The 16027-nt window shown below is 37.9% G+C and overlaps 1 protein-coding gene across 1 annotated transcript; it reads right to left on the reverse strand.

The window, feature by feature from the left end:
• Positions 1 to 646: 646 nt before the first annotated feature.
• On the reverse strand, positions 647 to 15595 carry LOC145403845 (uncharacterized). The gene is made up of 3 exons (XM_080275520.1): positions 14878 to 15595; positions 14287 to 14643; positions 647 to 681 (listed from the first exon to the last, which is right to left on the reverse strand). Exons 1-3 carry the CDS (start codon positions 15593 to 15595, stop codon positions 647 to 649), a joined length of 1110 nt encoding a protein of 369 aa, XP_080131646.1.
• Between the last annotated feature and the right edge of the window lie 432 nt (positions 15596 to 16027).

The raw sequence follows: 16027 nt of genomic DNA on the forward strand, positions 1-16027 counted from the left end.
CGTGCAACATTGTGGAACATGACCGGTATGGTGGTGGTTCCGTAAAGGTCTGGGGGGGCATATGCATTGAGGGACACACAGACCTCGTTGTGCTGAATGGCGGTACCCTGACAGCTGCACGATGTGGAACAGATGCTGGACCCTGTGGTAAGGCCTTTTGCTGGAGCTGAGAGAGAGGATTTCCTTTTCATGCAGGACAATGCTCGCCCTCACGCTGCACGTGTCTCGATGAACTTCCTCCAGGAGCAAGGGATCGCCATAATGGAATGGCCAGCACGCTCACCAGACCTCAATCCTATTGAGCATGTCTGGGACATGCTGGCACGGAGAGTACATGCTCGCCAACCTCGGCCTGATAGCGTTCCAGCACTTACCGAGGCTTTGGTAGCAGAGTGGGGGAACATCGCCCAGGACGCCATACGACGCGTGATTCGGAGCATGACTCGTCGTTGTCGGGAGTGCATCCAGGCAAGAGGAGGTTACACTCATTATTAGAGATTTCAGAAACAGTTTTTAAGACAATTCTGAGACATTTCGTGGTTGTGCCTATCTCTTGTTCATTTCTGTTTTGGGGGTTATCTGGTACTCGCTTGTTCCAACAATAAAGTTCTCATTTTCATTCCTTGCTGAACACTGCCTTTCATTGCTAACATCGGGGAATACCCATAAGCAATTCTGAACCTAAACAAAGCATAGATTCTGAAATATCACAGATCAAAATCTTGTTCCCTTAATTGTTTTGAGTAGTGTATTTGCCCGAGTGCCAGGGGGTTAACTCATCCTCTTGATGCCCACAGTGGGGGCGGAGGGTCGTTGGTTACAAGATTTTAACGTGTTAACTTTTACCTGGTCGTGGTGTAGTGGTATCCTGAATGGCTCTCACCTGAGAGTCCCTGGTTCGATTCCCAGCATATTGGTAATTTACCAGGTGGATAAAATAATAAAAAATAAACCTGAATGAGGTAATACTTAGGATGAAATTAACTCAGAGGTAAAGACATCTTTGTTTTGACTGATTTTAACCCGATGAGTTTCATTTCATTTGAACGTGAAAACATTGTGGAAATATAGAAGTAGAACTGATATTTAAATTTGCATTTCTTGGCTTTTAAAGTGATATTATCAGCCTAGTGATAAAATATTTGGTTATATTTGCGGCGCATCACGGTTTGTGCGATATGATGATCGATATTTGGAATCGTAAAACCACATCGAAAGGCAACAAATCGTTAAAATTAAGATGAAGGTCACTTGAGTGATGCTGAAAACAACATTATTGAGAAAGAGAACATTAATATGAAAACACCGACATAAAATTCATTTTGGAGGAACTTTAAATGAACTGTATTAATTTTGTCAGGAGATTTTTTGAATTTTCACATTGGGAAGAGGGTTATTTGTGTAATGCAAAAAGCAGCATTATTGAAGGCGAAAACAGAAAAAATGAAACTTTCAAGAACTCTAAATTATTCTGGAAAAACTCACAGTGGCATCGAGATTTCAAGAAACTTCTATTAGGCTAAAGAAAATTCCGTGGAGGATAAAATAATCATTAATAAATCTGAATGATGAAATAAGTAGTATTAAATCGATTGACAGGTAAAGAAGTGTACCTTTTGAGTGTTTTTAGCCTGAAGAGTTTCATTTCATGTGAGACGGGGAAACATCGTGGAAATATAGCCATAAAACGGACCTAATTTGTATATGCATCACATGGGATCTAAAGTGGCTTCATCAGCATAGTGATCATATATATAATGTGCATGCCCTTTCGCGCGATATGATGATCGATATTGATTAATGTAAAACGACTCCGAGATGATCTCTAAAATTCCAAAAACAATCCTGAAGGTCAGAAAATTTCGGCCCTGAATAAATAATCAATAATAAATCTGAATTAGGTAATACGAAGGATGACATCGATTCACTGGTAAAGATGTCTATGTTTTAATGGATTTCAGGCCGGAGAGTTTAATTTCATTTGAGACAAAAACATCGTGGAAATTTTGAGGTAGAACGGATGTTATTGATATTTGCATCACTTGGGTTTTAAAGTGGCATAATCAGGCTAGTGATCAAATATATAATGTGCTACATTTGAGGCACATGCGGGTCGTGCGATATCATGATCTATATTTGGTAAGGTAAAACCACTACGAAATGCAACAAATCGTTAACTTTAGGAAAAGGGTCACATGAGTGATGTTGAAAACCACATTCTTGAGAAAGAGAACGCTAATATGAATACACCGGCAAAAAATGCAAGTTATTGGAACATTAAATGAACTGTATTAATGTTGTCTTGAGATTAGTTTAATTTTCACAATCGGAAAAGCGTCATTTGTGTAATGCAAAAAACAGCATTATTGAAGGCAAAAGCACTAGAAATGCATCTTTCTCACATGTACTATAAATCTGGGAAACACTCCCAGTGGCATCTAAAATTCCAGAAATATTTGTGAGGGTAAGATAATTCCGTGGAGGATAAAATAATCAATAACAAATCTTAATGACGTGATACGTAGGATGAAATCGATACAAAGGTAAAGAAGTCTACCTTTTGAGGGTTTTAAGTCTGAAGAGTTTCATTCCATTTGGGACGTGGAAACTTCGTGGAAATACAGAGATAAAACGGATGTGATTTGTATTTGCATCACTTGGGCTTTTAAGTATCATCAGCGTTGTGATCAAATATATAATATGCAATTTTTTCGGCGCATGCTGGTTCGTGCGATATTTACTAAGGAAAAACTACCCCCACTGAAGATGGAAAACGAAATGTACTGTATGAATGTTTTTTTAGAATTTGATGAACTTTTATGTTGGGAAAAGGGTCATTTGTTTAATGATAAAAACAGCGAGATTGAATGCGAAAACACTAAAAATGCAACATTCTCACATTTCCTCATTATTGTCTGTGAAAGACTAACAGTGATGTTAAAAACTCAAAAACATTTCTGAAGGTCAGGAAATTCCATGTCGGAAAAAAATAATCATTAAAACTGAATGAGGTAATACGAAGGATGAAATCGATTCACAGGTAAAGACGTCTACCGTTTTGAGGGATTTCAGCTCAAAGATTTTCATTTCATTCGAGTCGTGAAAACCGTAGAAATATAGATTTAGAAAGGATGTTATTTGTATTTCAATCACTTGAGTTTTAAAGTAGCATTATCAGCCTAGTGATCCAATATATAATGTGCAATATTTGCGCCGCATTCCGAGTCGTCCGATATCATGATCGATATTTGGTAAGAAAGGAAACAAATCAACGTTAGGAATCGGGTCATTTTAGTGATGCTGAAAACCACATATTTTAGAAAAAAAAATCGGACGAACATTAAATGAACTGTTTTAATTCTGTCTGGAGATTGGTTGAATTTTCACTTTGGGAAGAGAGTCATTTGTGTAATGCAAAAAGGATCATAATTGAATGCGAAAACACTAAAAATGCCGCCATATGCCGCCGGATGACAAAGTAGAAGACCCGGCAAAATAAAAAGTGCCTATTCAAATTAAAGTTAATATCTGTTAGAAGGAATAAAAAACTAAAAATAATAAAAGAATATTAATAATAATAAAATATCAATTACTTATAAAAGTGGAAGGAGGCCCACCTCCTGAAGAAAATTAAAAACATCAGTAAAATCTTTAGAGGCCTCACCAAGCATCGAGGACAAACAGTAGGCATTTTGTGGCATCGCGCCTTTCAAAAACAATAACTTTACTCTTTGTTACATTCACTTGCAATTTTCTTCTTTTCACAAACACTTCCAAACTCATTCACAGAACCCTGCAGCTCCCATTCATTTTCTCTTAAAACTTTGTCATCAGCAAACAACAGTACAGGCAGATTCCACACTGCCCTCCCGCACTAGGGATATTCCAACATCCACTGCTCTACCATATATTTCTTTTATCACAATCCATGTATATGCTGAACAACCACGGAGACATGACACGCCCCTACCTCAGTCCAACACAGATAAAAGAACTTGCTCAGTTGATTTTCCACCGCACTGCCGCCCTAGCAGCCTGATACATACTCTTAACAGCATTCAGCAATTTCCCATCTACTTCATATATTCTTAGCTCCTTCCACATTCCTTGTCTGCTGTCTACTCTGTCATATGCTTTCTCCGGGTCCATGAAGGTTGCATACTTCTTTCCCCTCTCAAAATACTTCTCTACTATGCACCTGAGAATATATGGTCAGCACACCCCCTCCCCTTTCTGAAGCCTCCCTGTTCTTCAGCTAATCCCTCGGTTATTCCCCTGAGATAGGCCATTACCGCATCCCCTGTACACTCCCGTATCAGACCTTCTCATTCATCATCCACACATACATAATCAATCATTGCCTTACGTTCAGTCATCTCATCTCCCATTCATCTTATACTTCTCCATGTATACTTATGGATCAGCCTGTGGCTGAAAAGGGTATTGGTGATCACCTAGCCCTTTCCAGCAAACACTTCCATCAAGACTACCATTCCCATCCATTTCAGTGGGTATACCCCATTGACTAACCATTATCTATTCTTGCATTCCCCACTTAACCATTCATATCACCAATCAAAAACACTTACTTTTATCAGACCTGTCCAGTTATGCTTCTACATTCTCCCAGAACTCAGCTTTCTTTCTAAACATTTACTTAAATATTATTTTATTGCACTTTCGGATTTCAATAATTTTAAAAAAAATTGAAAATAAACATCTACTTGAATATTATTTTACTGCAGTTTGTTTCTTTTAGATTTCACTACTGTAGAAATTTCAGTCAGCTCAGTATTAAGTACACTACTCTAGCCCCCCAAAACTATGCTGTACAGTACCGTAGTAGACGTATATAAATTGTGGTTTTTGCTAATCTTAAATTTTACCACAAGTCCACTCTAGCTTTAAAAAGGTATTCTGTACAGTACTGTAATAATAACTGCCATATGCGTAAACAAAATGTGGATGATATAATTTTGACGACACAAATTTCTATGCATAATTTCAGGGTTACATTTTGCTCGACAACTGTGAGCTGGTATATACATTGTGTTCTACCCATACTATTGTTAGCTCTGGCTGTAATTAATACTGTGTCTATTATCAATCCATAATCTTATGTTGAAAACGAGGTGGGAATTGAAGTGTCATCCATATTTTGTTAAAGCATATGGCAATAACAAATAAATTTATGCATAAATTCCAGTCTAGCTCAGCTCAGTAATAAGTCTAGTCTAGCTGCCAAAAAGATATTCTGTACTGTTATAATATCTAAGAAAAATAAATAAATGAAATAATCACTTTTTATTCCATTGTACACAATGAATGACAAAACCAGGTAAGGTAAGGAGATCTTGAAGGCAAAAGGTAATCAAAACAGCATCCACCTTACAAAGGCCATTTTCACACAGCTTAGTTACTGATAGGACGACCTTAGTTAGTAAGATACAATACTGGCACAGCAGGCTAATTTCGATCACCAAACAAAACAGCCCTACAGGTTTACTTGAGGACACAGTATTAAGCTCTCTCTAAATAATTTAATGAATGGAGCTTATACTGTAGCATAGAATAATCACTTTATTCCACTGAACACAATGACAAGTAAAAATTGGGTAAGGTAAGGAGATTTGGGGGGCAAAAGGTAATCAAAGAATATCCACCATTTAAAGGTAATTTTTGACGTTGTGCTATTTTACAACAGCTTGTACAGTACCTTGAAAAACAACCTTACAAAGCTTAGTTACTGATAGAATGAGCTTAGAGAGACTATATTTGGCACAGTAGGCTAATTTTGATCAAAACAAAACTGCCCTATAGGTTTACTTGAGAGTACATTAGCTCTGAATAATTAGTAAATGGAGCTTATACTGTATCCGTGTAAATAGCACACTATTTCAATTATGATTCCTTTTCATGACCTAGTAATGGCCAGTATACTGCCTTCATTACAAAGGACTAATAAACCTTATTAACTAATATGGTATGTCCATAATACGTAGTGTAGGCCTCTCTCTCTCTCTCTCTCTCTCTCTCTCTCTCTCTCTCTCTCTCTCTCTCTCTCAAAAAGCTATAATTTTAAGGCTATTGAACTATGAATTATATCAAAATATAATTAAATTGGTAAAATTTGTCCCAAAATAGATGGATTGTTTTTGTCTGTAGTTTGTATGCCACTTATAGGTCACATACCATGCTTTAACATCTTATATATTGTTTGATTCATCCCATCAGGTATCAACAATATTTTTATATCATTAAACCGTAAATAATAACGTTTACAACTATACTATTTAGCCACATATGCGATCGAAATATATATTTTTAAAGTTAGTATCGACTTTGTGACTTTGAGCCACTGTGCAATATTACCAAATACGACACGTCAATAAAAGCTAATATATTTCATGATGCATCTCATCTGAAAAAAAAGTTAAATTAGTGTTCAACAATTAATCAGTTTGACTAAAATAAATACATCATCTAAGCCGTGAATTGCATAAATTCATAGTAAACTTTGAGACCGTAGCTGGCAATAATGTCTATGCCGGTTCTTGCGATATCATGATCGATATTTGGTAAGGTAAAACCACTTCGAAACGCAACAAATCGTTAACGACAGGAAGAGGGTCACTTGAGTGATGCTGAAAACATTATTGAGAAAGAGAAAATTAATATGATTTCACCGACATAAAATGCATTTTGGAGGAACATTAAATGAACTGTAATAATTTTGTCTGATTAGATGAATTTTCACATTCGGAAGGGGGTCGTTTATGTAATGCAAGAAACATCATAATTGAAGGCAAAAACATTAAAAATGCAACTTTCTCACATGTACTCTAATATATCTGGGAAACACTCCAAGTGGCATCTAAAATTCAAGAAACATTTATGAGGGTCAGAAAATTCCTTGGAGGTTAAATAATCAATTATAAATCTGAATGACGTAATACGTAGCACGAAATCTATTCACAGGTAAATAAGTCTACATTTTGTGTGTTTTTAGACCCATGAGTTTCATTTCATGAGACGTGAAAACATCGTGGAAATAAAGAGAAAACGGATGTCATTCGTATCTGCATCATTTGTGCTTAATCACCGTATTGATCAAAAATTTAAAGTGCAATATTTTCTCCGCATGCGGTTCTTGCGATATCATGATCGATATTGACTAAGGTAAACCGACACCAAATGGCTGAAGGAACACAAAATCAAATGGAGTGGTTGAAATTTTACGCTACGAACAGGGACATTTGTGTAATGCTAGGAACAGCATACTTGAAGGTGAAATCACTAAAAATGCGACTTTCCCTCATGTCCTCTATATAACCCGTGAAACACTCCCAGTGATGTATAAAATTCCAAATTCATTTCTGAAGGTCAGAAAATTTCGTGTCGGAAAAAATAATCATTAATAAATCTGAATGATGTAATACGACAGATGAAATCGATTATCAGGTAAAGCTGTCTATATTTTGAGGGATTTCAGCCCGAAGAGTCATTTGACCTGAAATGTGTAAAAATCGTGGAAATATAGAGGTAGAACGGATGTTATTTGTATTTGCATCACGTGGGCTTTAAAGTGGCATCATCAGCCTAGTAATCAAACATATAATGTGCTATATATGCGCCGCCTGCCAGTTAGTGCGATATCATGATCGATGTTTGGTAAGGTAAAACCACGACGAAATGCAACAAATTGTTAACGTTTGGAAGAGGGCCACATGAGTGATACTGAAAACAAGATTATTGAGGAAGAGAACACTAATATGAATACATCGATGAAAAATGCAAGTTGATGGAACATGAAATGAACTGTATCAATGTTGTCTGGAGTAGGTTCATTTGTGAAATACAAAGAACAGAATAATTGAAGGCAAAAGCACTAAAAATGCATCTTTCTCACATGTACTTTAAATTAACTGGGAGAAACTCACAGTGACATCCAAAATTCCAGAACTACTTATGAGGGTCAGAAAATTCCGTGGAGGATAAAATAATCAATAACAAATCTTAATGACGTGATACCTAGGATGAAATCGATACAAAGGTAAAGAAGTCTACCTTTTAAGGGTTTTTTGAAGTTTCATTTCATTGGAGACGTGAAAACTTCGTGGAAATAGATGAAACGGATGTAATTTGTATTTCTAACACTTGGGCTTTTAAGTATCATCAGCATAGTGATCAAATATATAATGTGCAATTTTTTCGCCGCATACCGGTTAGTGTGATATCATGAGTGATATTTGCTAAGGAAAAACTACTCCAAAGGGCTGAAGGGAAACAAAATTTTCTGTATTAATGTTTTTTGGACATTTGGTGAACTTTTATGATGAGAAAAGGGTCGTTTGTTTAATGGTAAAAACAGCGAGATTGAAAGCGAAAACACTAAAAATGCAACATTCTCACATGTACTCTATATTATCTGTGAGACACTCCCAGTGATGTATAGAATTCCAAAAAGATTTCTGAAGGTCATGAAAATCCGTGTCCAAAAAACTAATCAATAATAAATCTGAAGGAGGTAATATTTAGCATGAAATCGATTTACAGTTAACGACTTCTACCTTTTGAGGGATTTCAGCCCGATGATTTTCATTTCATTTGAGACATGAAAATATCGTGAAAATATAGAGGTAGAAAGGATTTTATTTGTATTTCCATCATTTGGGCTTTAAAGTGGCGTCATCAGCCTAGTGATCAAAAATATAATGTGTTATCATTCTCTGCATGCCGGTTCATGCGATTTGATGATCGATATTGACTAACGTGAAACGACTCCGAAAGGCTTATGGAACACAAAATGAACCATTTAATGTCAGGAGATTGGTTGAATTTTTACGTTAGGAACAGGGTACTAGTAACAGCATAGTTGAAGGCGATATCACAAAAGAATGCAACTTTCCCCCATGTCTTCTATTATCTGTGAAACACTCCAAGTGATATCTACGATTCCAAAAATATTTCTGAAGGTCAGAAAATTTCGTGCCGGAAAAATTAGTCACTAGTAAAACTGAATGAAGTAATAGGGAGGATGAAATCGATTCACAATTAAAGACGTCTTTGTTTTGAGGGATTTCAACCCGAAGAATTTCATTTCATTTAAGTTAAAATATCGTGGAAATAGAGTTAGAACGGATGATATTTGTTTTTGCATCACTTGAGTTTTAAATTTGCTTCATCAGCCTACTGATCATGTATATAAAGTGCAATATTTGCGCCGCATGCCGGTGCCTGCGATATAATCATCGATATTTGGTTAAGGTAAAACCACTTCGAAAGGCAACAAATCATTAACGTTAGGAAAGTCACTTGGGTGATGCTGAAAGCCACATTATTCAGAAAAAGAACACTAATATGAATACACCGATGCATTTAGGAGGAACATTAGATGAACTGTATTAATTTCGTCTGGAGATTAGTTGCATTTTCACATTGAGAAGGGGGTCATTTGTGTAATGCAAAAAGATCATAATTGAAGGCGAAAACATTAAAAATGCAACTCTCTTACATGTACTAAATTTTCCTGGAAACACTCGCAATGGCATCGAAAATTCCAGAAACATTTATGACGCTATGTATATTCCGTGGATTATAAAATAATCAATAATAAATCTGAATGAGGTAATACGTAGAATGAAATCGATTCACAGGTAAAGATGTCTTTGTTTTGAGGGATTTCAGTTCGAAGAGTTTCATATCATTTGAACGTTATTTATATTTGCATCACTTAGGCTTTAAACTGGCATTATCAGCCTTGTGATAAAATATATTATAATGTCCAAGTAAGACATCTGCAGGTGATCTTGGATATCGGAACTTCCAGAACAGTAGTAAAATTAATGCAGTAAACACTCTCAACATAATACGAATTTTCGGCCCACCTCAGACCATCAGTAGGTATTACAATTGATCTATACAGTCAGCTCAGACTTGATGAAAATAACAGAACTTTATTGAACCATAAAACTAAAAAACAAGTAAATAAAAAAAAAAAAAAAAGCAAGTAAAATTAACCCTCCTCCTAGTATAAAAGCTTAAACAGAAATGCCAAGAATTTCTCAGAGAAGACCCAAAGAAAACTACTCAAACCACAAACTGAAACATCATTCGTCTATTTGAATACTAAACTCAAACCCCTCCCAAACCTAAGCAAACGAACCACACCCACCTATTGATTCGAACAGACCATTAAATACTATTAGCTACATTGATTTCAGGTCTATACTTTTCTATTAGTAATTTTTCTCCTAGTAAAGCATCAGCTGAATTACTGAATTTGGCATGAAATTTCAAAAATTTTGGAAGGATGTTCTCCCAGAATTTCTCTAAAAACCCTATACCATGTCCTATTTTGATGAGTTTAAGAAGTAATTTTTCTAAAGTTCGGTAGGATGCCAGACTACTTCCATATCGACCAAGTAAGACATCTGCAGGCGATCTTCTGAATTATGTAATATGTAGGATTACCTTTTCCGAAGAGATTCATTTCATGCGAGAGGTGAAAACATCGAGGAAGTAAAGAGATAAAACGGGTGTCATTCGTATCTCCATCACTTGGGCTCTAAAATGGCTTCATCAGCCTAGTGATCAAATACATAATGTTCAATATTTTCTATGGAAGCCGGTTCGTGCGATTTGATGATCGATACTGACTAAGGTAAAACGACTCAGAAATTCTGTAGGGACACAAAATGAACTATTAATGGTGTCTGGAAATTGGCTGAATTTTTACTTTAGGAACAGGGTCATTTGTTTATTGCTAATAACAGCATATTTGAAGGCGAAATCAATAAAAAGTCAGCTTTCCCCATATCCTCTATATTATCTGTGAAACACTCCAAGTGATATCTAAAATTCGAAAATCATTCCTGAAGGTCAGAATATTTGGTGCCGGAATAAATAATCAAAAATAAATCTGATTGAGGTAATATGAACCATGAAATCGATTTAAATGAACAGACGTCTTTGTTTTGAGGGATTTCAACCCGAAGAGTTCTATTTCACTTGACATGAAAACATCGTGTAAATATTGAGGTAGAAGAGATGTTATTTGTTTTTGCATCACTTTGGTTTTAAAGTTGCATCATCAGCCTAGTGATCATATATATAAAGTAAGTGGAATATTTGCGCCGCATGCCGGTTCGTGCGATATAATCATCGATATTTGGTTAAGGTAAAACCAATTCGAAAGGCAACAAATCGTTAACATTAGGAAAGTCACTTGAGTGATGCTGAAAGCCACATTATTGAGAAAAAGAACACTAATATGAATACACCGATGCATTTTGGAGGAATATTAATTGAACTGTATTAATTTTGTCTGGAGATTAGTGGAATTTTCACATTGGGAAGAGGGTCATTTGTGTAATGCAAAAAACAGCATAATTGATGACGAAAACACTAAAAATGCATCTTTCCCACATGCACTCAAAATTATCAGGGAAACACTTCCAGAGGCATCTATAATTACAGAAGTATTTATGATTGATTGATTGGTAGAACGCATAGCACCGCAACAGAAATATTTATGATAGAAAATTCCGTGGAGGAAAAAATATTTAATGACCAATCTTAATGAGGTAATTCGTAGGATGAAAGCGATACATAGGTAAAGAAGTTACCCGTTGAGGGTTTTAAGCCCGAAGTTTGGGACGTGAAAACTTCGTGGAAATATAGAGAAAGAACGGATGTAATTTTTATTTGCATTACTTGTGCTTTTAAGTTTCATCAGCCAATATATAATGTGCAATATTTTCTCCGCATGCCTGTTCGAGCGATATCATGATTGATATTTACAAAGGAAGAACACAAAATGATCTGTACTAATGTTGTTTGGAGATTTGTTGAATTTTTACGTTGGGAACAGGGTCATTTGTTTAATGCTAAAAACAGCGAGATTGAAGGCGAAAACACTAAAAATGCAACATTCTCACATCTTATTATCTGTGAAAGACTCCCAGTGATGTTCAAAACTTCAAAAACAAATCTGAAGGTCAGGAAATAATAATCAATAATAATTAATATTTAATCATCAGCCTTCATTACTTTACTCTTATTCTCATTTACTTTCAATTTCCTCCTATCACACACCCTTCAAAACTCCTCGACCAATTGGCTCAATCTCTCCTTTGAATCAGCCACCAGTGCAGTATGATCTGCAAACAGCAGTGCTTCAGATTCCACTCTCCACCATCAACATTCACCAGACTCAGACCTCCACCTAAAACTCTTGCATTCACCTCCCTTACAAAACCGTCCATGTAAATATTAACCAACCAAGGCGACATCACACATCCCTGTCGCAGCCCCACTCTCACACGAAACCAATCACTCACAGCATTTCCCACTCTTACAAACGCTCTACTATTTACATAAAAACTTTTCAACTCTTTTAGTAACCTACCATCAAGTCCATACAATCTTAAAACAGTCCACAAAACCTCCCTATCAATTCTATCATACGCGTTCTCTTAATCCATAAATGCCCAAAACACATCCTTGCCTTTCGCTAAATACTTTTCACACACTTGTCTCACCGTAAACCCTCCCTCTCCTAAATCCACACTGTTCATCACCAATCACTCCCTCTGTACCCTCTCTAACTCTCATAATTAACACTCTACCATACCTACAACACTCAACGGACTTATACCCCTAAAACTAGTACATTCATACTTATCACCCTTGCCTTTATACGACGGGACCACACAAGCATTTGCCCAGTCAACTGGCACTATACCTTTCGCAAAGCACACATTCAACAATCTTACTAACCAGTCAACATTAGTAACTCCACCACCCTTCAGGCATTCCACAGCACACCCATCCATACCTGCAGCTTTCCCTGTTTTCATCTCCTTTACTGCCTGCTCCACTTCCTCCTTCGTGATCAAAAAATCATTCAATTCTCCCAACACATTTATTCCTTGCACCCTTCCATCCGGCACAATCTCAGCCACCCTTTCCTCCTCTACATTTAACAATCGTTCAAAATACTCTGCCCATCTCTTCCTTACTGCATCCATTTCAGTTAACATCCTTCCATCCTCTGCTTTTACTCGTTCTTCCTTCCCAGACTCTCCCTTTCGCATTCTTTTCACCTCCTTTCAAAACATTTTCTTATTCTGTTGAAAATTCTCAGTCAGCCGCTTACCCCGACCTATCATCTGCTGCCACTTTAGTATCACGCACAGCCCTTCTCGCCCTATTCCCCTTTTCTTTATACCTTTCATATGACATATCCTTTCTCTGCAGCCACACTTCATATGCACGTCTCTTCTCAGCCACAGCCATACTTACTTCCTCTCACCACCATTCACTTCCTTTTCTTACACCACCACCCACACGTCTCACACCACACACCTCTTCTGCATGCCCCACCACAATACTCTTAAATAACTGCCATTCCTCCACCACACTGCCATTTTCCCCCATCTTTCATTGCGTTCCACTCATCTTTCAATTTCTCCTGATACTCTATCTTTTTCTCTCTTTTATCCCTCAGTTTCAAAACCTCCCTGCCACACCTAACCCTCCTAGCTCTCACCCATCTCTTACCTACTCACGAATTGTCCATGCGTTAAAACTAGCTTCATTCAAATTTATTGATTATTTTATCTTCCACGAAATTCTTTGTTTAAATTATAAATCATAGGGAAACACTTCCAGAGGCATCTAAAATTCCAAAAACATTTATGAGGCTATGAGAATTTCGTGGAGGATAAAATAATCAATAACAAATTTGAATGGAGTGAGTAATAAAGGTATGGCACAAAGGCCGGGCACTAGGACCGATGTGGTCATTCAGCGCCTAATTTAAAAAAAAAAAAAAATGGACCAAAAAATCTATGCTAAATATAAAGTATATCACATTCTGATAATTTCGCAACCTTAAGAATATCTGCAGAAATACCCAGAACGTGGGAGACTGCGGGTATCAAAACCCACAGTGCTCTGGAGAATATGAAATTCTCTGCAGTGAACTAAAACATGTTCCACCGTCACAGGGATGTTTCAAGCCTCACAAATGGGAGCGTCTCCACATAAAATATCGCGGTGTGTTAACCGTGTATGACCTATACGAAGTCTGGTCAGAACAACATCCAAGCGCCTGCTCGGGGTGCTGTCCGACACTGGCCAAACCTGCACAGAAGGATGTATTGCTTTCAATTTATTGTTTGTAACAGTGGGGAATGACCACCTTTCCTGCCACTTCCTCCTGATAAAAACTGATATCTGTCGCCTAAGATCGGCAAAAGAGAGGAAAGTTGCCTAGCGTACCATGAACGGCTTCCTTAGCAGAGACATCTGCCTCCTCGTTGTCTGGCAAACCTACGTGAGCAGGAATCCAGCAAAACTGAAGTCTTTTGCGACGGGAAGCTAAACGATACAGCCACTCCTGAATTTGCTGGACCAAAGGGTAATTGCTGGAAAAATTCTGAATGGCTGTAAGGGCACTCAGCGAGTCAGAGTATAGGATAAACTGGCTGTCCCTACGGGCATAAGCTAGTTTTAACGCATGGACACTAGCGTGAAGCTCAGAGGTAAAAACTGAAGCGGCACCATGGAGTCTCGCCTGATGCACAGTTTCCTCAAGGATTACTGCGCAGCCAACGCCAGAATCCAATTTTGACCCATCTGTATAAATTTTAGTGGTTAAAGCATGAATCTGAGAATGTTCAAGAAACAGGGCTTTAACTTCAGCTGAACATCTCGAATGCTTAGTACAGGCCGGTTTGCAAACATGGGTCTCTGGAATAATCCAAGGAGGGATCGGAGAATAAGAAATTTGCCGTACCTGGACTTTGTGGAAGAAGGTGTCCTGTAAAAACCCATGCATACGGATATGAAGAGGCCTTGGAAAACTCTTACGTTCCCCATACTTCCGTGCCAGACGAAAGTCCTTCATCAGACGGTAAACAGGGTTAGACAGGGGAGTCTGAGTCTTAAACATTAGCCGCAAACTAAGGTCCACTCTGCGAAGATCCAAGGGTAGCTCACCCGCCATAATGTACAGACTCTCTGCAGGGGAAGTGCAGAAGGCATCCGTGCAGATTCTCATTCCTGAGTTATGAATAGGGTCTGAAAGCTTAAGGGTAGACTTGGCCGCTGAGGAGTATATCTGGCAACCATATTCCAATTTGGAACGACATAGGGCATCATATAGTCGGAGAAGTGCTGGTCTGTCAGCACCCCAAAACTTCCCACTAAGAACCTTAAGGATATCTAGGGACCGTGTAACAGTGGCCTTTAGCTGTAGAATATGGTCCTTCCAGGTGAGTGTACTGTCAAGAGTAAGCCCCAAGAAACGCACCTTATCTTCATAGGGCAAGATGTTATCTCCCAGGAGTAGGTGAGGAATTGCTGCTGGATTCCTCCTCGAGAACTTGATAGCCATGGTTTTTTCGGGAGAGAAGCGAAAGCCCAACTCCTCAGCCCACATTTGTGCTGCATTGATGGCATTTTGCAACTGCAGTTTTGCAGTATTAGGGTCGGCTGCAGTACAGTATATTGCAAAGTTGTCAACAAAGAGTGAACTCTGGATCAGAGCTTCATTCTCAACTCTTTCGGCTACTCCATTGATGGCCATGATGAAACATGTGACACTTAAAACTCTGCCTTGGGGTACCCCCTTTGGTTGCAGAACTTGGGGGAGACTGTGCGACCAATTCGGACTCGGATATAACGCGTGTGAAGAAAACTCGGCAGGAACTGGAACATGGTCCCATACAAACCTTTAGATCGTAAGCTGGACAATAAACCCAAACGCCATATTGTATCATATGCTTTCTCCAAGTCAAAAGACCCCTGGAGTATATTTGCTAGTAATGAATCCATTCTGAATATCTGTTGTCAGGCGCAAAAGAGGGTCCATGGTGGATCGATTTCTACGAAAACCGAACTGTACGAAGGAAATGTGGCCTCCAGTCTCCAGCCACCAGACTAACCAATGGTTAACCATCTTCTCAAATAATTTGCACAAACAACTTGTTGGAAGTGTGGCATCTCTTCCAGGCTTAGG

The sequence above is a fragment of the Coenobita brevimanus genome, chromosome 7 (assembly GCF_032717465.1).
Source record: "Coenobita brevimanus isolate Jiangsu-jjx chromosome 7, ASM3271746v2, whole genome shotgun sequence".
NCBI lineage: Eukaryota > Metazoa > Arthropoda > Malacostraca > Decapoda > Coenobitidae > Coenobita > Coenobita brevimanus.

What these genes read in the sequence shown, in the direction of transcription:
- LOC145403845 (XM_080275520.1), bottom strand. Translation starts at nt 15,595, where the DNA reads ATGGCCATCAATGGAGTAGCCGAAAGAGTTGAGAATGAAGCTCTGATC. An exon ending in GGCACGGAAGTATGGGGAAC is followed by an intron (nt 14,644 to 14,877) that starts GTAAGAGTTTTC and finishes AAATTTATACAG; the next exon opens with ATGGGTCAAAATTGGATTCT. An exon ending in TGCTAAGGAAGCCGTTCATG is followed by an intron (nt 682 to 14,286) that starts GTACGCTAGGCA and finishes TGCTTTGTTTAG; the next exon opens with GTTCAGAATTGCTTATGGGT.